The sequence below is a fragment of the Sylvia atricapilla genome, chromosome 5, assembly GCF_009819655.1.
Source record: "Sylvia atricapilla isolate bSylAtr1 chromosome 5, bSylAtr1.pri, whole genome shotgun sequence".
In the NCBI taxonomy this organism is placed as follows: domain Eukaryota; kingdom Metazoa; phylum Chordata; class Aves; order Passeriformes; family Sylviidae; genus Sylvia; species Sylvia atricapilla.
The window spans coordinates 70826463-70850932 of NC_089144.1; the positions used below are offsets into that span (position 1 = coordinate 70826463).

At 43.0% G+C, this 24470-nt stretch overlaps 1 protein-coding gene across 7 annotated transcripts; it reads right to left on the reverse strand.

The window, feature by feature from the left end:
* Window positions 1–1334: 1334 nt before the first annotated feature.
* Window positions 1335–23079, reverse strand: RANGAP1 (Ran GTPase activating protein 1). Of its 7 annotated transcripts, none has more exons than XM_066320100.1 (17): window positions 22928–23077; window positions 22242–22279; window positions 20559–20697; window positions 18922–19049; window positions 17954–18013; window positions 17113–17292; window positions 16124–16258; window positions 14826–14984; window positions 14538–14651; window positions 13003–13102; window positions 12196–12280; window positions 11667–11805; window positions 11084–11197; window positions 10662–10764; window positions 8913–9001; window positions 6377–6498; window positions 1335–2411 (listed from the first exon to the last, which is right to left on the reverse strand). In XM_066320100.1, the coding sequence occupies exons 3-17, from the start codon at window positions 20668–20670 to the stop codon at window positions 2342–2344; spliced, it is 1710 nt and encodes a 569-aa protein (XP_066176197.1). In that variant the 5' UTR covers window positions 20671–20697; window positions 22242–22279; window positions 22928–23077; the 3' UTR covers window positions 1335–2341. The 7 variants fall into 7 exon arrangements, with proteins under 7 accessions (XP_066176197.1, XP_066176198.1, XP_066176204.1 ...); XM_066320101.1 differs by having other exon boundaries at window positions 22242–22282; window positions 22928–23059; XM_066320107.1 differs by lacking the exon at window positions 22928–23077 and adding an exon at window positions 22645–22775.
* Between the last annotated feature and the right edge of the window lie 1391 nt (window positions 23080–24470).

Sequence of the window (24470 nt, forward strand, 5' to 3'; positions counted from 1 at the left end):
ATTAGCTGCTGAATCCAAAGGCTTCTCTCCTCAGGAAGGTGAATGATATTGTGGAACAGTGAAGCACTTTGACAGTTCTAACAAGCCAGAATTAATCTAAAATTTTGTTTTCATCTTCAAGAAAATTAGGGCCCTAAGAGAGATATTGGCATCCTATAGAATACATCAAGACATCTTAACACCTCCATATTTCTGTCTGGAGAAAAATCTTCATCTGCAGTATCAGAACAGTGGCTGAGAATCTGAGCTGGAGCTTCAGTTTTCCTCACCTGCTTGTGAGCTTTGCACCCACAACCACAGAACACTATAAAAGTTGTAGAATGTACAAAACCACTGAAGGAGGACTCCATACAAAACCACTGGGCTGTAAGAGCAAAGCACAGACAGATTTTGGCAAGCCAAATATTCTGGTTTGGTAAGTAGGCCACATTTAAAAAGATTATTTTACATATTTACAAAGGGCAAGCAGATATAAGCTAATAAGCCCCAAATTCTGAAGAAAAGCAATGACTGACCACACCAATTTGGAATCCAGCCAAAGCCCTAAATGTCATGTTGGTCTCACAAGTCTAACCATCTGATCTTTATGAATACTGGGGCAGCTCAAACAAGTCCATGGAGCTCTGCCTGCCAAATCTGGCCCTTTGATTACATTTTTCTCACAACTGCTGCAAATTTCAAGAACTACTCCATGCAATTTGGTAAGAGGAGGAAAAAAAAAAAATCAGCATTCAAATGGCCAGAACATCAAGTCACAGCTTTCCAAATGGAAATCCAGCAAGACACAGGCTGGCCAAATCTTGGCAGTGCATGAGGTCACACCAGAAAGACTTGTGATGGAGGTTTTAGTCTAACCATCCTTGAGGAAATCTCACAGGTTCCTGTGAATATTCATGTGAATTCCAGTCTGGCTTTTTAGCCAATGAGATGAAGTACCTAAATTTACCTCATCATGGGAATGTGGGACAGTAACGAATATAATGTTTGCCTCACACTACTTGCAGCTGAGTAGCAGGATAGTGTTCCTAAGTGTTGGCAATTTGTGTTGGCCAGTTGCTTCTCCTCTTTTTAGACTGTGCTAGGAATCTGAAGAACCTGCTTCTCCTGCCATGTTCCTGTTTTGGACAGGAGCAGGAGACCACCAGGAAAAGAGATGAGGTGCTGTAGAAACAAGGTTTGAGAACTTGATAGCTTGACTCTCTCTCACTTGACTAGTGCCTCCTCACACAAACGAGGCTCCATTCCCAGTCCCATTTTGTGTTCCACTACAAACTCTGCAATCACACAAAGCTGCAAAACAGGCTTCCAAATCCAAATGTAGGCATTATAAATCATTAAAAGGCTGTGGAGTCAATTTTAATTTACATAACATTTCAGGCCATCGACATAAACATTTGTAAGTTGGAGGAACATCACGATGGTTTGAAGGCACGTATGGACACATGGTCAATTTTCCAGACAGACTTCAGGGCATCTGCTGCTACTTGTTGAATGCAAGAGAAAAGCACAGCCTTCTCTCTCTCCATATTCTTACATGTGCTTGGCTTTCAAACAGGAACAGTGCACACAGGCCCAGCATTTTGTCAAAGGGAAGAGAAAGGGATTCCACAAATTTCACGGATTGTATTAATTTCCAAACCAAGCCAATTTAATTAGAGCGAGAAGGAAAAGGGCAGGAAGAATAAACAACACAGACAATGGCAAAAAAAAATTACAACAAAATATGCTCCCTCCCTTAAGCAATGGCCACCAGGATCAGCCACACTACACAAATATTCCAAGCCACAGCAGAAGGGGAATAGTATATTAAAATAAAAATTAGCTACACGGTGCCTTTGACAACAGACTTGAAAGACTCTCATCTCACCCCTCTGACCCATGAGCAATGCCCCCGTGGTCCAGAGAAGCAGGACAGTGGCAGCAGCCCAGCCTCTCTCTGGCACTGTGCTAAATGCTATAAGGCAGGAGTCAAAGTCCAATAAAATAAAATGCCCAACTCGGTTGATCCAGATGAGAGTTCTTCTTGGGCCCTGTGTTAGTCTTGGCACTGTTGCCAATGCAACCAAAATGGAGAACTCTTCAATTCATGCTGAGCTCACAGCAGTACAGACTTATTTTAGCATAATCACCTGCCTTACAGACCAGAGAATCACTTCAAGAGGAATAGGAAGAGAACTCAGCAGGATTTGTTTATGAAAGCAGAAGGAAGGACAGACTTCCCTACAAGGAAAAAAAAAAGGACAGCATATGTCTGTATGGGCTCTGGGATCCTCTCCTATGCAGCTCCAAGTTCTCTGCTGATGACAGTCCTATGAGGAAAGAAGGGCACATCTCTCGTGTCTTACAGCTGGTGGAGGGTCTGTAAGAGCATATGGCGAGCAAATGAACAGGAGTCAAGAGCACGGTTGGGTCTGTGAAAAGAAGGGAGAGAGATTTAAAATACTGAATGGCTTTGTGTCGACCTTCAACAGAGCAAATAAACGCTATTTCCAATGCATTGGGTGTGTATGCCCCAAAACCTAAAAATTTTGCCCTCAGTCATCTCTTCCAAAACCATTCCATCAGTGCTACCCAGATCATTGCTTCCCATTCAGAGCCTGCTGTGGAAAATTCTCTCCTGAGAGTCCAAGTAAGGAAGACAGTGGCCTAGAATCAGAACATTTATTTCCATAACTATAAACAATCTGCTACTGACTTAACTCTCTGCAGCTCAGTGTCTCATTTTGGATAGAATGATAGAGGAAGAACCCCCCTTTCCTCTCTCCTGGCAGTGGGTTTTTTCCATAAAGTTCCACTGTTTAGAGCCCCAAAACACAGGAGATGATCCTCAAGCACTCAAATCTTCTCTCACCATGTCATCTGCTATCTATAATCTGATGGTGACTTTGGTCTTGGGACTTTTAACATCTTTAAAAGACGCAGCATAACCTCCTGTTACTCTTGCCTGAGGTCAAGTAACACCTGACTGGCTTTGTTGGGCTGATGCTGTTTAAGTTTTGCTTTTTTTCTACGTTCTCTGTATTCTTCACACATTTTCCTACGTAGCTCTGTAGTCTATTGTATCAGTGACTAGTTTTCCCAGTACGTTTCCACGGCCTTTCCTTAAGCAGAAAGACAAAACTGAAGACAAATTCCAGAGCTCCAAGCCCCAGGAGGTACAAGGGTCTGTGCTATCTTGGTTCTTCCTGGGAACCAGGGCTGAGAACAACTCTTCAAGATACATTTTCATGGACAGAGTACAACTGGTGCTGAATGGGGAGCTCCAGAGAAGGGGCTAGACCTGAGGGAGGAACTGCATCACCACTTGTCCTCCTAACTGGTGCTTTTTATCAATTATGCTAATTTCCTAAAACTTATAAAACATACTCACCCCTGAGGGGGAATAGGCTTTTGTGGACATCTTTCCATAACGGCCTCTATCAAATAAAGGCCTTTATCAAATAAAGATCCCCTTTTATATTACCTCCTTACTAAAATTATCTGGAGTTGCATTTCCAGGTTGGGAAAAAGGTAACAGGGCCACCTTTCTGAGTGCCTTACAAACAGTCCACAGAACATGCAGAGCATCACCTGAAAGGGCCCAAGACAGAGGTTCCAATAGCTAAGTCAGATTTACACAGAATAATCTGCTCCCTGAAATTAAACCAGGGAAATACACTCATAGAAGTGTTAACATGAGGCTAAAATCCTGTAATGTTTCCATTGCCTCCCAGTAAATGTGTGTTTGTTTCCACAGGCTAATCACTGGCTCAGCATCATTGAAATGTTCATCAGTCTTAATCCATCCACTAGAGAACTTCCTCCAAAGAATTTTAATCCAATGTTTTCCACTGTTCTGAGAACAGAAATCATTCATTTTACCTCTCTCCCACCTCACCACAGCAAAGCAGCCTTTAACAATGAACAGCTGTGAAGCCTACTCAGTTTGGGAAAGAAGGATGAGCTGAAATAAAGAGTGGAGTATCTAGGAAGGAGCAAGGCCTTCTTCACCTCCAGGTGTACAGCACATGACCAATAGCTGCAGAGGTTGTTTGGTACATCTCTCCATGGCTGCTGCAGTTTAATAGAAGCACATCTTGGAGAAGACTTAACCCTTTTTACTGCCCCCAAGAGCCATTCAACGCCTCACACTGAACACACAGTGTCACAGAAGTACAGCTTAGAGTTCTTCAAAGTGGCTGGGAGACATATTTCAGCCCTCACCTTTGGGAAACCCAGACTTGTTTGCAATGAGGGAGCTGGTTCCATCCAGGCAGCTGTCCATTTTTGGAAACAGAGAACCTGGACCACTGATGTTGATCACAGACAAGATCCCTCAGCTCCCTTTCTTAACACTAAGCTTCCTCTAGCAATAAAATCCTCCTTATTTGCTGTGGAGTTACCTGCCTGACACTTTATGCTACAGACTGCTGCGAGACCAGTGATGTGATGCAATTCAACAGCAAAAGAGCAACGTTTAAAAAAAAACCCAAAAAGGCAGCCAAACACAAAACCCATCATCTCCAGCAAGTCATCACAAGTGGGCTGGCAGACATGCACATACTTTCAGTATTTCCACCTAAAAAGTCATGGAAAAGCACATGTGGATTCACAGCACCCTCTTGCATCCAAAAAACCCAAGTAAGGCTTGACAGCAAGCAGAGTAAGATGGATGCTGTTTACAGTCTGTATCCATAATTCTGTAATTATTACTGAATAGACAACACTGCCTACAACAACAAATTGTCACAAAAGGAAGGAGGTAAGTGCCTATTCCAGAAGCCCCTTGCAGTGAAAGATGGCAGAGCTCTGGCCTACAAGAACTTTACAGCTCTAAAAGCGCAAAAGAGCTAACCACAAACCAAAAGGAGAAAAAAGAAATAGAAAACACCACAAAAGGACAACTAACCCCAACTGTCCAAAGAGATACTCCATAGCACATAGCATCATGATTATCAGATAAAGCAGAAAGAAGCTAGCTATGATGGAGCTTTCCTGGAGATGGTGGAAGTGGTAAATTAATTCCTTGTTTTGCTTTGCTTGCAAATAGCTTTTGTTTTACCTATTAACCTGTCTTCACATCAACGCCCAAGTTTGCTCACTTTCAGTCTTCCCATTCTCTTCCCCCTCCCACTGGGGTGGCTGTGTGGGGCTTACCCAGCAGCTGGGTTAAACCACAACAGGCTGTTTTATCTGGACTTGAACTGAAGTGAGGTTCTTGAACTGTTTACATTCACACAAAGATTTAAGAGCTGTTGTCCTTGTTCCCTTAAGGGAAAGCATTGTAAGAAATGAGTATGTTCATACAACAGAGAGAAAAATTCTTTTCCCCTGTCACAACTGGCCAGCTTCCAAGCCCAGTAGAACCAAGACAGACTGCCAATATTTGACTGCATTCCTACTGTCCATGCTTCATACTGACCACAACTATCTCATGCCAGCACCTTTCACCAGCAGCTAATAATCCTAAGCAGCTGCTGATAACCCATACCATGAAATCAAGAAGGTTTAAGCCTCATTCTGGAACCTGCTAAAAACCTGCTCTGACCCTACACAGCACGTGGTCCATGCTGAACTAGCCACCAAGCTCCAAATGGATTTCAGGCCTATGCCATTTTGCCTGAAGTGACATTTTTGGACTGTTTTGCCTCTGACTGTAGAACAGTTGCAAATCTGTTTGGTGAGAATTTTTTTTTCCCCCCTAAATCTCATCAATGCTGAAGTTGACACTGACAGTTCAGTAGAGATATGGTTTCCACAGCCATTTAATACATTAAAAAAGCTAAAGCTGGTGGGGGCAGGGGATGATTCTATACCTGTAGTGGAAGTAACAACATTAAGTACGGGCGGTCAGTAAAAGCAGCCTCTTCAGTACTTATGCTCCCCATTTAGGTCTCAGAAAAACCACTAACTTTGTTGCTGTCACAGTAGAAGTTCCATTTAAAAACCATTTCAGTCTTTGTGTTTTGCAGTTTTCATGTGCTGGTGTTCAGTGTCACACAGCATGACAACTCTGGCAGAGCTCTGCTGACCCTCTTAACTCTGAAGGATGACTTGTAGGGCATAGATCCAGTGTACCCACAGTTCACTCAAGCAGCAGCCAGAAACCAACCAGGTTTCCTTAAGCTCAAAACAGTTCTGTGACAGGCATTAGCAGTCTCTCCTTCAGAGCTACTTCCTTGCAAAGCCAACTTCCCACTTTTCCCTCTTCACAATTTTTTTTAACTCTGAACCTCACATACTGAAGTAAAGAAGGTAAAATAGAGGCCCATTAAGCTATTAATTCTCGATTTCAGAACAGATATTTAGTGGGCTTTCACAACTTACATGTAGCTATTAACCCTCAAAGTTTCACAAGCTTCCACAGAGAAGACCGCACGGCAAATACAATACTCACTTTGTAACAAAAGCTGAGAGAACTGGGACCAGGGATTTAGGGAAATAATCCTGCTGGACCATATGGTTCAAGGTCATAAGAATACCATAGAGGCTTGGAACAGTTTTGATCTTCTCTTCACTCTGAGAAATGGACAAGAAATCAGACATCAGACAATTGGGATTTGATCTAACCAACTGTAATTCACAGACAAGGAATTCTCTGCTGAATGAAGTGCTTGCACACACTGCAACAGTGAAAGCCAGTCATTAGATTAAGTACAAGACATAGGTGGCCAATTCCATAGTCTCCCAGCACCTGAAATAATGTATCAGGAACATTCTTGTAATTATCAACTGACAGCAGTACTAATAGGGAAAGAGTGAACCTGCAAGTGAAACAGCCAAATCCTCTCAGAGGCTCTGTGTCGAAGTGCTCTCCTGAGGAATTTCACCAGACTTCAGTCCATAAAGAATTCAGCTGCCTTAACAATTTCCATTGTATTATTCTGTAGTTCATTTTTATACCACCTCCAGCTCTTTGACAGGCTCCCTCCAGAACCTGATGCAGTGTTCCCAGAACTGTTTCACAGTTACGTACAAGATAAAGCAAACAGTCATCCTCTTGCTTACATGATGTATAATTTATTCTTACTCCTAATGTGATGCTACCTACATGTCCCAACTCTTGCACTGTTTGCATATATTTCTCTACTGGCATTTCAAGAAAACACAATTTTGCAATTTTGTTCCTGCTGTTTGATGCTGGAGTTCACAGTATTAAGAGTATTTGTTGCTCACATGCTTTCAAGCTACACAGGACTGCAAATGGAGTATGCACCTTCTTCTTATGTAGAGGACTGGTGATGAATTAGGCATCACAAATGACACTCATCAGGCTTATCCTCCAGGGATTTATCAGTGCCACTTCCTGTCCTGAAAGAATTCTTCAGGAGCACAGGTTTGTACCTCACGCATATTGCTATTTTTCATACGAGCAAAATGTAGGTGGTAGTCCTCAAAACAGGCATTCTGCAGAACCAAATGCCACCTTGGGTTCCACTGACCTTTCTGAGAAGTGGGAAGTTCGGTGTTGGTCCAGTATACAATGAATTGAGGGAGCGGCTAAACTGATTTTTGGGAAATTAAGTCATATCCATGCATATCAACAAGGGTCTGGACCCCAAGCTGGATATTACCAGGAAGACATTCATAAACCTGTTTAATAGCAGGCTGCCATAACTGAGATTACAGCTTTTCTGTAGTTTAGAATTGTCTTAGTCCAAGTTTGTATTCTCAGCTTCCAGGTCTTGAGGCAGCAAGAAACACTAATCCTTGTAGCACAAGCAGGCAAAGGGGTTTAAAGTTTTGCAGACAGAACCTCTCCACAGTTACCTCACAAAAAATAAAGCTACTAATTCTATGAACATCACAGGCTTCCTACTGAGATGGGGAACATATATAGCTATGAAAATTCAGAATTTTAGAAGCATATAATAGGCCTAACCAGGTGAAGGGGAAACAGAAATATATACGGTTTGTGGAACGATTTTTGCAAAAGAACAACTTGCAACAGCATACAGAACTTAATATGTTGTGCAGAAAGAACTGGTAGCAGCACACATATGAATTTAGCTGCTAGATAAAAACTGCTAAGGTAAGATGTATATTGTGAAAAATCAATAAAGCAGAAAGCTATGGTTTGAATTCAGCAAAATCGGGCTCCTAATTTTTGGCAAGAACAATGTGACCTGAAAAATAGCCAAACCTCCACTGCACCTGTTAAAAAAACAAAAGGTCAACCAGCAGACACCTGAAGAAGACGTGGACCTTCCTCCCAAGACCCCAGCTCACACCACCAGAAGGCATGGCAGCTGATTAGAATGCCAAGCAAGAGAAGGCAGGGAATGGGTGGGTGGGGAGGTGAGGGATCAATGTGTATTTCAACCTGGACCTTGTCTTGACCAGTTACACATATTTGGTGGAAATACCCCCTGTGTGTCCCAGCTGGAATAAAACAAACCTGCTTTACAATTTCTAATTGTAAAATCCTTATTCCACAACATACTACTGACCCTCCATCTTCTCACAATAAGTTTAAACCTTGCAACTAATTACTTAAAACTAGCATTTGGAAAAGAATCTCCAAAGCATGAAGCTGAATGCCATTTATCTGGCATGAATAGCTGATACACATTTTTGAGACATGCTCTCAAGAAGTGCCCTAAAGGACCCCAGTAACATTGACATGGCTTTTGTAGACACCATAGTCCAGCAGCAGCATTACTGCCCTACCTGACCCTCCCTACCTTCAGGGAATGACTGAAAATGCAGAGCACATTAAGCAGGAGATGTACAAAAAGGTGACACATCTTTCATCCTAATGCAACCCTGCAATTTGCTGTTTCTGCTGTATCTGCAGACTTCCATTGCCCCTGGGCATCAGGCATGCACAGGCATCCAACAGCTTCCATGGCAACATAATTACCCAAAATCCTGCCTGTCTGCCCTTCAACAGCCTAAACAGACCATGACTTAACTGCTTCCTGCTTCCTCACCTTAAGTAGTCCCATGTGGACCAAGAGGTTTGTGATGAATGCATCTGAATTAAATGTGGCAGAACTGAAGGCTTTCTTCATCAAGGCATCTAAAAAGAGAAAAGCACATTAGTTTAGGCAATACAGAAAAAGGACATTTATGGATTTTAAGTTTAAAATGGATCATGCAGAAACTCAGTTGTTAAATCAGTATTGTGATATAATATCTGTTAAGATTTCATTTTTCTCTGTAACCATAAGCTCTGAAACACTAAGACAGGTAAAACCCCTTAAGCATAAAGGAGAAAAAAACAACAAAAAAAATCCAGCAAAACACACAAACCCCACACCAGACTTCCCACACTGCCAAGCTTCAGACGCAATACACCCCAGTTTTATGCATCACCAGATAATATAAATATGCATATAAACATGAGCAGAAGAACTAGAGCACCAAGAGGCAGAGCCTTGACTTCTTAAAGGCCAGCAACAATTCACCTTTCATTTGAAACCACAAGGAATGAGAGAACACAATGAGAAAGTTTGTTCAGCTGTTTTCTGGGCTCCCTCAGGACCAAGACTGTGCCACAAACAATGGGCAAACCTCTCATGTGTACAAGGTGGACAAGACAACCCATTTTTGACCTCTGACAATTCTGTTTTCTTAAAATGGGCAGAATTCATTAGAGTGGCTACAGAACAGTGGCAGACACTAACCAGGGCCCTCACTGTCAGCTGATGGCTGTTTTTATGGAAGGGAAGTAATTGTCAGGTTTTACCTTTCCTGAAGAAGCGGGAATAAAGATAAATAAGTACACAAACACACTTGGGACAACAGTAATATCCTTTGTCCCATTTTTTACTGGAGACAACTCATAACATACACAAGCCAAGGTGCACTAGCTCAGTGAGGTGCCAACTGACTATTTTTCACTGACTGGACCCATAACCAACTGCAGAGAACTATTGTGCTACTGTTTGTAAAACAGTTTCACTATGTTTATGAATTCCAAACAAAAAAACCCCTCAAACTAGGCAAATGCACCGTACACCAACGTAAGTGGTCTTCAAAATAATTGAGCCAATTCTTTTGTACAATAATAATAGGTGGCTCATGTGTGGGAGAACAGAACTGCTGGAGGACTCAAAAAAGATGAAAGGCAGTGGTCAGATGCCGATGATTGTTTTGAAATTCCTATTTCCAAGCAAAACCATGAAGGGATATACAGTAAGTCCACACACTAATCAGACCTAACCCAAAGTACTTCTCCAATGTAATGTGAGAAATGGTCCCTTGTTTTAACACTGGTTTCTGTGTCTTGCCCCATGTAGGAAATAACTGCTTCTTGAAGAAATTAAAGATAAGAGACATCAACTAGGAGGTCTCTCTTTACAATCTTGTAACACTACACTAAGGAGGCTACTTCCTGCAAAATGCTTTTTAAATAAACAGCTGTGGAAAGTTACCTGACATTCTAACACAGAACTAGTGGCTATGGACAGCCCAGCATCAAGGAGATGCAGTAATGGCAGCACTGGTCCACTACAACAGCAGCTACAACAGAGACAGGCTTTGGCAGCACAAAATATGCCAGGTTCAGAATGAAAATCTTCCACTCCACATAACAGCAGGGCACAGCTTGGCACTTCATTATCTTCCAGGAACAAAAAGGCCCAATGGCCTGGCCTACAGGGGCCTTGTCCCACCTCACAGGGGTGTCTGTGGCACTGAATCAGGTCACAGCACAAAGTGAAGAAAGGTCCAGTCACCTGTTGTTTCATGCACTGCTGTTTTCACCGAGGCTTCATCTTTGAAGACTGAGGATATCCTTAGGAGGGTTGCAACTACTTTCTCTACATCAGATGTGTCTGTCTGAAAGAGAAAAGGTAAAGATCAGTTAACTGCTAGACAGCTACACAACATGAGTATCTGCTATGGCTGTGGCAAAAATTATGCTCTTCAGCTGACTGATGCCAGCTTTGCTTTGGCCATATCACAAGGCACAAGCAACACAAACAAAACTACTTTGTGTGGAAGCTCTGATGCCAGTTTAAGCATTAGCTGCATCACCTGCTTCCATAAGGCTCTTTGGGATCACCGGAAAAAAGATGCAAATCTAGGTCAAGTGGCAATTGGCAATTAAACAATTTTGAGAGAAAAATCAAGCCCAGACAAGCACCAGTTCACCCACCTGCTGAGCTATCAGCACAGAGCACTTCGGTCCTAATCGCAGCAGCTTCTCTGGTGATGGGAAAGCAAGGAATGTGGCAACATCCACAGGAGGAGATGGCACTGGAGTTGAAGCCTGGAACAGGCGGAATCCATCTTTTAAGTTTATTCTTGGAAGTAAAAAAATTGGTTCAGCCAAAGCAGATGGGACAGCTCAGGGAACAGCTATACCAGGCCAGAATCTGTTCTGTTTGAAAACAGCCTAAGCCCAGAGCTGGAATGGCCAGGAGACACTAGCATAAGGGCATGGCACTGCATGTACAAGGTCTCCACCACTTTCTGAAAGACTTTTGCTACCCATGCATTGCTACAACCACTACTCAGCCCTTCCCTCCACACAGGTGTACAATATGCACACATTAACGAAGCACATTTTTCAGCTAATACATTTTATTTCCTGAATATTATCTCCCTGTTACAATAGTGCCAGCCCATGCAGGAATGTGACTGCCTGTCAGGACTTCAAGTTCAGACCCCAGAATCTCACTTCCTCCTTTACTCCTTTCCAGCTGATGAAGCAAGAATCCATCTGGCAGGAAGCTTACCTGCGAATCAAATATCTTCTTAGGAGTCAGTGACTCCTGTTCTTCCGCTCCTCTCTCCTTCAGCTGTTGCTGTTCATCTTCCTCCTCCTCCTCCTCTTCATCTTCTTCCTCCTCCTCCTCCTCATCCCCTTCATCATCACTAAGATTTGAATGTCATACATTTCATTAATTACACACCTGGAATTCCTGTACACTGGCACTGAAAACTTTTCAAGGACAGAAGAGCAGCCTCTCCTCAAAGTCCTACTGCTAGAAGCACATCTCACCTACAACACACCAAAAGGACACTCATACATCAGTCACCCAGCTGAGAACAGCCAAAAAAATCAACAAACACCATCAATTACTAATGCTATGGTAAGTGCATTAATGGAAACAAGACAAGTTTAAGACACCTCCTTGGCTGTGCTCCACATTTAGATCAACATCCACCAGCAATGAGTTCTTTTTTTAAAATGAGATAGGTCAATGAAAGTGTTGATGAAAATAGTCAGAAAGCTTCTGATTTAAACTCTGGTATGATGCCTACCTCAAAGATCCCAGCACTGATGCCATATTGAAGCCTTCAAGGATCTCATGGAGTTGCTCACACACCTCTTCTCCCAGACAGTTACCTAGGTTGATAGAGGAAAGGAAGTGGACTTGACAGATGCACACCAGTTTGTTCTTGAGGACTTAGCTGTATATTCTTGTCTATCTCTTGTTTCTGAAATTAAACAGTTACATGCCATTTCTGCACAACACCTTAGAGGCAGCAACACAAACTCCACTTATCACACAGAATCAAAAAAGTTGTTAAACAATTTTCAGCAGCATTACACAACGGTTGGAGATGAAAACCCCCTAATGCTTCAGAGTTGGTTTGAGAAACTTCTTGTTACTTCTCTAAATAGCTCCTGTTCTTAGTGAATCTAAAACAAGGCCACAGCACCAGTGAAATGCAGTGACCCAAGGTACAAACAGCAAAAGTGAACAAAAGTCGAAGTTTTCACACTCTTCTGCAGGGTTGCACATGAAGGTTTTTGTTTGCAAGTGCAAACTATCTGAGATAGCACCAAATAATTAGTTTTACTGAAAACAGGTATAGATACCAGCCAATCTTTCCACCTTATCAGGTGTACCAAACATGGTTGCCAATTTACAGAGTTCATGGTTTAAGAAAACTTTCAGGATCTAACCAATTCACGTCCCAAGGTCATGCAAGTTCAGCTACTGAGTACTGTTTTTTATATGCTGACAATTGCAAGAACAGAATATATGATTCTGTCAGCATTCTTCCTAGTGGTTTCTCACTGGAATCAAACTAGACATACTTTAATCTAACAAACTTACATACCATTGAGATCCAACTTCTCCAACTCTGTCTTATCTTCAATAGCTTCAGCAACAGTCAGAGCAGCATCTCGCTTGATCTCACAGAAAGACAAATTCAGTTCCTAAAATGCAGAAGAAAATTGTGTCTGGAGAATTCCTATTAACATCTTTCATATCCATAAATTTCATGTCCTCACAAGTGTCCTGGAAAGCCCATCATTTGAAGAAGCTCTCAGCAAAAAAAAGTGTTACTAATTGGAAATAAAGCCTGACACACTCCTACCTCATATACATGAAAGAGGAATTTTGAAACATACTGGTGTTTAAGAACTATTAAAGGTGGTAACTTTAAAATACCTACAGACCACTGCTCACCTAAAAGGCAGCAGACATTTCAGTCCTTAGCAGTCAGCTGACTGGAGATCTTCACTTACCAAAGGTCACAAGAGCGCTCCAAAACTCGCACTCCAGTAAATCTAACAGAAAGAGGGCAGCTACTATACTAAACAGATTGCACATTTCCTTTGACACCTCAGCTGCAAGTTAAAGCCTTCCTTCAAAAAACAAGCCATGAGTGGTACTATTTCTGACAGACCCAGCCAACACAGAAACCATGTATCTAGTAAGAGTAATTCATCAGCCAGTCACCATACCCCACCATTCCACATCGTGCTCAATCAATCCTTTCCTGAGAAGGGACTGAATATTAACAGCAGAAGGGAAACGGTCCTTGAAGAGAATGAATCAGCTACAATTGCTTCATGCTACCTTCCCTTAACCATTTCTGCTCTGGAAAAACTATTTAACTTTCATCTGTTCATCTCAATACCCCATTACTTAAGTTTGCTTGGGCAGAAGCCCAAGCAAGGGATCACACAGCACAAAGAACCTACTTTCCGTACCAGGCTCATATGCACAAATAGGTATTGGATTAATTTTTGTCTTTGACTACAAGATTAGGAATCACATGTTCAGCATCTGTCTCAGGGCAGTTATGACACATGGCAGGAGTTTCTAGAGATCCTAGTTTGCTTATGTTAATTATTTGACTTCAGCATATCCAGAATGTTGTCATTTTCAAGTCCTGTGCAAATACTGATGTAGAAGGCTGTGGCATCACCAAAAAACTAAAAATACTTGGATCCTTGATTGATGACCTAACAAAGAAAAAGGATTAATTGTATGAGCAATGAAATGGTGAAGAGACAAACTGTTAACGAAGTCCCCCTCATGTCAGTCCCATTCTTGAAACTCTGGGAAGTTTCAATAGCAGGTACTTTCATTGTCAGATTTCTTGAGTAGTACTTGCTGAGTTGAGCCAACAGCTGCAAAAACTAAACAGATCGCTGGCACACCTCCACTTAGCACAGCCCTTGCTAGATGGTGGGATGCCACTGATCTAGAGTACAGCTTGTTGCTCTTCAGCTGTGAGCACAGAGTCTGAATGGAACTGAATCCTATCTAAAAGAAATCAGTAGCAGTAGGAGAATGAAGAGAAAAACATAAAATGGAAAACTTGGCATTTTTCAAAGGAGCTGAACAGCAAGAAGACAATACCTTTAATTTATGAAGCCCTTCTTTAACAGCATCAGCAATAGCAACAGCACCCTTAGAACGCACCAGGCAGTCTCCAAAGTTGATCACTTCAATCTGCCGAAGTGCCTTCAGAGTCTGCAGAGCGAGACAGCACAGATTGGAAAAGTGGACGTGCAAGTAAGTGAACATCCTATTACTTTTGGAATGCCATCTTTCCCATTGCAGCATGACATGGATCCACCAACCCAAAAGTGCTAATGCCAACCAGACTTGAGACAAAACCCAAAACAACTGCTTAAAACAACTCACCTCTGCCATGGCCACAGCTCCTTTCTCCGTGAAGGTGTTGTCATTCAAGTTTATAACTTTAAGCAGTGGGTTGATAGCAAAGGCCTGTGCCAGTGCTGTAATACCAGGATGGTTAATTCCATTCTGTGGCATATGGACCTCTTCTAGAGTCCCAATGATCTGGGAAAGGACGTAGACAAAAAAAAGCTGATACTTCAGCTCAAGAGTATAGTGCTCTGCTCTTAGGATTTACTTTAAATTGTTTTGAGTTTCAAGACTCCATTGGTCCTTCTACAGTGCATTCTACCAGCAATTCTGTCACAAATATAACTGAAATCACAAATATATGGCAAGCGTCAGATAAATACAAAGCCCTGATTCAGAGAGACATAAGTATCATTGTCCTATATGCCTATTCTAAATAACTTAAAACAAGAGTTCTTCACCTGTGGTTCAACAACACTGAAATAAACCACACATCATCACTTTAATTTTCTAATTAAAATCTACGTTTCCCCTGACCACAGAAGCAAACATGTAAGAAAGCTAGTACAAATACTGTTTATGGACTAAACAGCATGTCACATAGTATAGTAATTAACCCCATTTTGGTAGTGCCATTCAATCTTTATACAACTTTAAAGTATTAAAAAAGTCTTATTTTTGCCATGATTACTGATTAATCAAAATCACATCTAGGTAGTTCTTTACGAAATCATCAACCTGTAACCTGCAATATTCTTGACAATATGCATTATAATTCAGAAGTCACTTGTAGCAACAACTGAGGTATGAAAAGGGAATTAGGTGGCCCCAATCACAGTGAATTCTCTTCCTCCCACAAAAGTGCAAGTGGGCCAGTGACAGCTAGAGAAAGCCAGGCAACACTTCAAGCTCTGACCAGATGATCCTAGCAAGAACACCGGGCTGCTTTTGCCAGACGACTGAGTGAAGCAACACTCAAGAGAATAAGCTGGGATACCTATTCTAGTGCCAGTCAACAACCATTAGCACAGAGAGTAAAAGGAGCAGGACTGTTAAATCACTTAGGACATGACTATTTCTCCCTAAGGTAACTATTTTACACAGCTACTAGTTATGTGTTTGGCAAGTGAAATTAAAGTTGGTGACAGTGTTTGGAAATTTAGGTCACATGAAGACTCCAGTTTCAGCAGCAAGAAACATTGTTACTTTAGTGAACTGACCACCAGCTCTGGCCTCTAAGCTGAGGCAAGCTCTGTGTGCATTATGTTTAACACTAACACTGAATCATACCTTGCTCCAATTTGATGTAAAAGCAACTCTGGTTTGATACTCACCCCGAAGGCTTCAGCCAGGGCAGTGGCACCATCATTCTCCAGACGGTTTCTGCCAGCCACAAATACTTTTAAAGCAAGACGCTTGCCCTGGGCAACTGATTTCCTGTGACACTCTTTCAGAGCAGCTGCCAGTATCTAAAGACAAAACAAGCAGCTTATACTTTCTTCAGCATATCACTCTACAGTGATATCCAACTGTGCTTTGTAGATTCACCTCTAGAGAAATACTTTGGGCATCACTGAAATGTACCTGCTTCTACAACAGGGTATATAATAAAACTGTCTCTACCTGCAACACTTGCACACTGTGGTCTCAGGCAAGAATAATTGATAATTTTGCAACACTAAAACTCCCTGAGCCATCAAGAACATTTTGCTTCTAATCAGGCAAGCATATATGGGTAGGAAGTTGACCATGAGCTACCAATACACACTTGAAGCAAAGGAATTCCATGGGGCTGCCTTGGGAAAAAGCACTCACAGCAGAAAAGATCCTTCTCTACTTAGCCCTGTGAAATGCATCCAAGCATAGTGTCCAATACCAGGCTCCTACATGTATTTACTGAGATGTGTCCAGCAAAGGGTGCCAAGGACAACTGAAGAACTGGAGAATTTTACTCTCCAGGATAATCCTGACCCCTGAGACTATTAAGGCTGGAGAAGAAAAGGCTCTGGGGAAGATACTATCCACATGTAAAAACAGCCAGAACAACAAGATGAGGGGAGAAGATGGTATAAAGAAGGCAGAGTCTGACAACTGCACACAAAGTGCAGGGAAAACACCATTTTAACACAAACTCCCTTTTTTACTTTGACAGTTGTTCAGTACTGATATAGACTATTCATAGAACTTGTGAAGTATCCATATTCAAAGCCTGACTAGGCCAAGCTTGAAGAACCTGGCATAGTTGTAGCTGCCTTAAGCAGGGGAGATGGCAATCACCAAAGATTGCTTCCAGCTTCATTCCCAAAGAGGAGATAACCCTTACCTTGCCACCACCAATGCCCATGCCACAGTTATTGAGCTTGAGTTCCTGCAGAGTGTAGCATGTGGGGCTCTTCAGCAGAGCCTCAAAGCCACGCACACCATCTGGCCCAAAGGCATTGTCACTCAAGTCCAACTCCACCAGCTGGGCTCCAGCAGCAATGAGTGCATCCCCCAAAGAGATCTGTAAGGAAACAGATGGCAGTGGGTGGGAGGAAATGGATTAACTTTTAGTGACAGCATCACCACAGTGGCTAGGTATGACAGTGATGCTGCAAAAAACTTCCACTTTGAAACCATTCTGCAAAGCTGCATGAGGAAATAAAACTTTAGTGCTAAATCCAGAGAGGAAGTTGCACAAATTAAGCTAAAGATAACCATAAAGCAGTTATCAAGACACTATCCCATCCCTTTAGGTCAAATACTTTTCAAAGTGAATGTCCCACTCTACACTGCTGAAAGAAATACTGTTTCATCAATGTTGAGCTTTTGTTCTGGCTTCACAGGACTCGAGGAGATGAGGAGCCCTGTAATGGTCTTAGAAGACATAGGCATATGATTTATTTAAAAAGCTTTGCTCTCACTTTTTCTGTTGGGTCATGAAGATGCTTTTCCCAGTGAAAAGCTCCTTCACCAGCATGGACTCACATTTAACCTTTAATCAACTCTTCTTCATCTCATACAGGAAGAGTGAAAAGGGAACCATTCACCTATTCTGAGACAGTTAGTGCTAACAGCACAGAAAAGGATCAGCTCTGTACCAAAATACAGACTCTCACAAAAAGCATGACAGGTGAGAAAAGAGGTTATATTAGTCAGAAGTCTCAGATCTAGTTTTTACTTACCAAAGCAGGAGGGATCTCAGACCTCAGCCTGCCTGTGAACATGTCACTCCAATGACACCTCTAAAATAAGAAGCATACAGATAAAACCCACTAAAATATTTAGGTCAAAACAGTTGTAATAAACATTTACACATACAAGCTGCTTTACATCACTGAGGACAGCTTAATGTTGTCTCCCTTCCTTTGGGTTGTCATTGATTGTACTAAAGAGCTGCAAGAATCACTTCACTTGCAAGGACAAAGTAATTGAAATTCACACCATAAACATTATACAAGAATTCTTGCTTGTGTTCAAGCCAGAATTCTTTTCTGCTGAGTAAATTACCACAGAAAAAAACCCAACAGGAAACAGAAGAATACATCAGCAATGCAGATTTTACTAAGGTATGAAGCTCAACAATCTGAACTTACTTGAAAAGCCACACTTGGGTGACTAATGCATATCAATGTGTCATACCACTCTCCTTCAAGGGATAGTGTTCTGCATCTAATAGCACAGCATCCCCTTAACATTAGGCTAGAGCAATAGCAGGAAAACATAGCTTGGGCAAAGATGAACATCCTGTTGCATTTCCTCCATTATTTCCTCCCTACTCAGACATTCTCTGAAGACTCACTCTCCAGAAGATTCAATTCGGCTTTCCAGAGAACTTCTGGAACTTAGTGTCTTGTTGCAATGGCTCTTTTGTTTACAGATGCTCCCTTCAATAGACGCTCTTCCTCACACAGGTTCCCAGTTTTAAGATTGGAACGGCCTTGTAAACAGCCTTCTAAATAGGAATGCAGGTGTTTCCATTATCCCAAAATCTCCAAGTTAAACTGTATTTTCATAAGGTTGCTCTTCCTCCTGGAAGAGCCACCACTTTGAGGGTAACTCAAGGCAGATTTCTGCAGAAAGAGCCTAGACAGGCCTTCAGTACTTCCACATTATTTCTTCCCCTTGACTATTCCCCATTTAAGAATCTCACCTTGAGCTCACTTTTCTTCTCCAAGGCTTTGGCAATAACCTTTGCTGCCTCCACACCCACTGTGTTGCCTTCCAGGCGCAAGGCTTCCAGGCCATTAAATTCCTCAATCTGCTTGATCACTTCTTCAGCTGCAAGAAGCAGATAATCTAGTTGGTCTTTTAATCACTGTCTTGGTTACGACAGAAATCCCCTGAGATCCAGGAATACTTGTTCTACATCTAGCAAATTTCATAATTTTTTTTCTTGTTCTATTCTGATAGCCATCCTATTCACAAAATTAAGTTTCTTTACTTCCCAGCTAAAATTCCTCTGCCCTTCAGCAGATGGTTTGCTAGAGCGCATGTCCCTATTGATGTGCAGAGACTAAGTTAAAAGTCGATGGGAATTGGCATCACATCAACAGGAAGAAGTTCGCACTGACTGGCAGAAGTCATGTTGATTGAGCAAACACGTCAGGGTGGAATAATTTAACTCTACAGTAATCCTAAGCAAGGCAAAGAAGCAACCTGTAGTCTCTCCTGCCAGTGGGCACTCTCTATTGTTCCTGAGCTCCAAGGCTTTTTCCATAGTTCAGTGCCTTTGAACTAAAAAACTGATGCCTTGTGAGGCTACCTGGAACAGAGGCTGGGTGTAAAAGGCATATAAAGTAGGTATTTATTAAAAAGGCCTTCAAAGGATTCACCTTGGCAGTACAAGAGCCTGGCTGTGGCTCTACCAGATGGATACCTGGTCACAAGTTTTCTCACTTTAATAAGTTTTTGTCCATTTACATATTGGAGCTAATTGTCCAATTACAGCTTCAGGTTATGAAGTTCCATCCTCCTAGACTGCTCTCCTCAATTCACTGTTGTTTATACTTTTTGGGCCTGAAGCTGCAACAGTGTCCAGTGTCCTTGGTTCATGGGCTGGAAAAGGATTGTTTTGTCTAACTACACTGTGAGGAGGATTTGCTAACACTTTATATCAATTTCAGAGTTATATACCAATGCAGTACAGTATCCAGAAAATATGAAAGCTAAAACTTAAGGCATCAAAACCCATCTATTAAAAAAGCTCCACCTTCAGCATTAAAAAAAAAAAAAAAAAAAAAGGCACTATAGCAAATAACCTCTCTGAAAAATGTGCTGTTTTTCTTGGTGAGGGAGAAAGGTTGATCTAAGAATATATACATTTCCTCCAGATATTTACATTAGCAGCCACTTATTGTAAAACACACATATAGCAACAAGACAGAAAGGGAACTATTGCAGCAGGCTTACATATCAGCCCATTGCTCTGTGCAAGTCTTGTGTCTTGTTCCAAGAGCTGTGATGCACCTGTTTACTGTTTTTAAAAGAAGCACTGACTTCTAATGCTCAGTCCTGTCAAAAGCACTTAGAGAAAACACCAAGAATACAACAACTGCAAACCAGGCACCCGAACTTCAGTTACAGTAGCTGCAGCACTGCCAGGGCACCAGGTCAAAGCAGGGTACCAGAAGTGAAGGAAATGTCTCTATCAAAAGCAGCTGTAGCTGACAGATCCCTGCATCACAGATATGTTATGACAACTTGTCCATGAAGGATTAGCAGAAGGTTTCCACAAGATTTTATAACTTCAAGGAGAAGATTCCAAAGCACAAGGGTATTTTCTCTTACCATCTTCAGCTGTGTTGAGTTTAAGGCTCTGACCTTTGAAGCTCAACTGTCCACCACCCACTTTGGTTTTGGCAAGTGACTCTGCAAGCTTAGTGATGTCTTCTGATGCCATTTTCCCACTTTTTACAGAAGTTAAGAGCTGTCAATTAAAAGAAACCATCATCCTAAAAATCTCTCTAACTACAACATATTATCTGTACAAATAACCATATTTATTTGAACATTAATGCGGTTTTTTCTTGCTCAGATGTCTAATTGAGTTTTCAATGTCATTATTACTTTTCCCCAGAGCTCAATTAAGACAGCTACGCCAGATTAATATTCCAAAGCCACTCGGTGCTGATTCTTCCAACATTGATGAGACTTGGGTTTTGATGGAGTTGTTATACTTCATAAATAAACAGCAGGTAAAACTATGGGTAAGGCCACATTAAGACATTGTGCAAGCCACATATTCTTTGGGCAAGATTAATAATTACAACGTTTCAAACTCCATCCTTTAATTACATGTGCTACGCACTTCCCCCGCTCTCCAAAGCAATCTAGAATGAACAGAGTTTGTTTTCATTTTCAGTGATATTCCCAGTGCCCATGCCAGCCCAGTTCCAGAACCACCGAGCTGCTGAAAACATTGTGTGTGCTGCATACAAAACTCTCTCAGCACCCTGGGTGCTCTTTCCTATCAGATGCTCCACACAGATTCATCACACATTAAACATGATGATCTTACACTTACAATATACTGGTGAACATTTAGCCTTGAAGCACAAGTTTGAAGATAGCCATGTCTGGTAACATCTGCATAGCATTTTTTAATTAATACTAATCACTGTCTGAAGAACTGGCCTCCATCCATTGAGTAGGAAAAACAGAGAACACTTCTTATCCCACTACCTCCACGGGGATAAAAGGCAAGACACAACTAATGCTTAGAAATCACACACTTAAGCTTTACACATCAGAAGGGATGAAGTTTCATTCCTAAAACAGACAACTAGTTCCCTTCCATTCTTGTCTGATTAGAAGTGACCCCACACTCTTGTAGCTGTTTGAGGTCAACAGTGGTGGTTTTAAAACACTCCCCATACAAAAGTTGTACACACACACTTTCCTCCTGACACCCATGTGTGAAGCCTCCAGCTTCCCCAGGGTATGGCTTCTCTCCAGGTTTCTTTAATTTTAATATCGTTTTTAGAAACAAGGGGTGAGACTCTCCAAGGCTGAAGAAGAAAAACATCGTTTTTATAGGATGACTATCAGCTCAAGTAGGTGCTGCCAGTAGAAAGAAACCCACATAACTTACTCCACTCCTACCAGACCACACAGATGCCAAACTCATGGACACTCCCAGCCCCTGCAAATCCAACACTGAGAAGGAAGAAAAAGAGGACATCCTCCAAACCATGAAGGCTTTACCAGATAGGAACAGAAGTTAATATCTGCAGAAGTTAGTCTGCCCACCTAGTTCAATTAATAACTTTACTCTTAAAAACCAGTTCCATTCTGCTACGATCATCTTCCTTAGAGATGTACTCATCCTCTTGGATTCTGCTTCCCTTGAATCTCCTTTGTCATTCTCCACCCTACACACAGACCACCTTCTAATCTCAACATATAAATCCAACGTCACATCCTGAAGCATGTTTTACAGCACACATCAGCCACAACCAACTGTCAACCTACCAGAGGTCTCTTCACTGTTAATTCTTCCACAGAGAAAGCTTTTGGGAAAAAAAAAAAAAAAAAAAAAAAAAAAAAAAAAAAAAGAAGTTAGCCTGTTTGGCAAACACAACCAAGATCTGGAAATGCCTGAAGACAGGTCTCCTTTTCACTCAAAGGCTGTATGAAACTTTGCACCTCCTGATGATCTAAAAACTTAGTTCAGACGAATATTTTAATAACACTTCGACGACCCCAACAGCCAACAACACACCGCCGACGCAGCAACACCCGTTGCCCGCCCCGCAACGGGAGGCCTAGCAGCACGGGGCGGCCGCCCGAGGTCCCCGCCCCGCCAGCCCCTCACAGCCTCCCCGCGTCGCTCGCTCCAGCGGAGGCCGAAGGCTCCTCTCTTCCCCCTCGGGCCCTTGCCAAGCGCCGGCCGCACGCTCCCCCCCAGCCCCATGTAACGGGGCCCAAAGCACAGCCGGAACACCGCTTCCCGCTCGCAGCGGCAGCTCGGAGAGAGACCCGCGGACGAAGACGCGCGACCGTGACGGGGGACACCCGGCCGCGGGTGGGGGAGGCGCGCGTGGGAGCGCCCCCCACAGGCGGGGCCGAGGAGCGCGTCAGCCCGCGGGATCGCCTCATCTGGCGCACGGCCCCCTCCGCCGACCGCTAACGGCGGTGGATGCCGCCTCGCCGCTCACCTCCTCGGAGATTCCGTCACCTGCGGCTGTGGGGGAAGGCGCGGGAGCCTCACGCCGCCGCCGCGCCGGGGCCGCTGGGTGAGGGGCAGGCGGGGAAGGCGGAGGATTTGAACGCCGGCAGTTCTACTCCCCGCTCCGGGATTGGCTGCTGCATCGTGACGTCATGGGACGCGCTCCACCGCGTCACCGCAGCCCGGCCGGTGTCGCCGCGCCGCGCGTGGGCGGGGCTGCGGGGGCGCGATCGGCCGCGGTGCACGCCGGGAGCTGTAGTCCTCTGCGTGCTCTCGTTTCCGGATGCGGCCGGAGGCCGGAACGGGCTGCGCGGAGCTCTGCCCGGGCCGCGCTCACAACTCGCTTTCTTGGAAGTGTCGCTGGGGGAGCTGCCGCAGGCCCGCCGGTGCGACACGAGCACCCTCTTGGTGTGAAGCCTCACCTAGATAATGTCCCTGGTGTCTCCTGTTCGTGCTTTGCATGTTACTGTCAGACCATTCTGCTAAGGGAAGGCATTTCACAGAATCACAGAATCTGTTAGCTTGGAAAAGACCTCTGAGATCGAGTGCAACCTATGACCAAACAACACCTGGTCAACTAGACGATGGCACTAAGTGCCACGCCCGGGCTTTCTTTAAACACCTCCAGGGACGGTGACAAAAACAGTTCCCTGCGCAGCCCATCCCAATGCCCAATCACCCGTTCTGTAGTGAAATTCTTCCTAATGACCAACCTAAACCTCCTCTGGCACAGCATACAACTATATCCTCTCATCTGTTGCTTTCACCTTGGAGTGCATAGTGCACCCTGCTTAAGGGTGCAAAAAAAGCCTTGGTTTTTGTGACAGCTTTGTGTGCACATTGTGCATGACATTTTCTTCCTGAGTATAGAAACAAAAGTACATCGGATGAGGCAGGGTGAGCTGTGCACAGACCTGCCTGCTACTGCAGTGGGTTTGCACACCACTGCAGTCCCTTCTCTGTAATCTGCAACCTACAGGCACCAATGCTGGTACCATTTCAGGTGGCAGATACCTGGTGAGGTCACTATTGAGGTGGGCCATAGGTAGGATTTATTCTGCTATTTCGTCCCAAAACATTGTAAGAGGCATTTTCCAGTCTCTCACAAATTTCCCAACTCTGCTTGTAATAAACAACAGCAAATGCTTATACGGACCCAAGAAAAGAATGTCAGTAGTTGATGGTGCTTGGTGACCAGCCTCGTAAATATTGAGAATAGTGACAGTAGTTTCTTCAGTAGTAGACAGTAGTAACTGAAGAAAATTAAGAACCACTTAGACACTAGATTATGGCTATATGTGAGAAGCATAAAGCTGGCAGAATACATAGAGCTGATGAGGAACTAAATTTGTGTGATCTCAAGAAGGAGCTTGAACCTGTAAAATATAAGTAAGAAATTTGGCACTGGATAGTAGTTCCTCACAATTTTTAGTCATAAACATGATCTATCAAATACATCAGATTCTCTTCCCTGTCATTCTCCCAAATATTGGTTGTGTCAGAGGGGCAAGAATAAAGGCATTGACAGAAAT

Coding starts and splice junctions, on each gene's coding strand:
- RANGAP1 (XM_066320100.1), bottom strand. CDS start 20,670: ATGGCATCAGAAGACATCACTAAGCTTGCAGAGTCACTTGCCAAAACC. Junction 13,103..14,537: donor AAGGGCTTCATAAATTAAAG/GTATTGTCTTCT, acceptor TCTGCATTTTAG/GAACTGAATTTGTCTTTCTG. Junction 11,198..11,666: donor AGAAGATATTTGATTCGCAG/GTAAGCTTCCTG, acceptor CGCCTGTTCCAG/GCTTCAACTCCAGTGCCATC.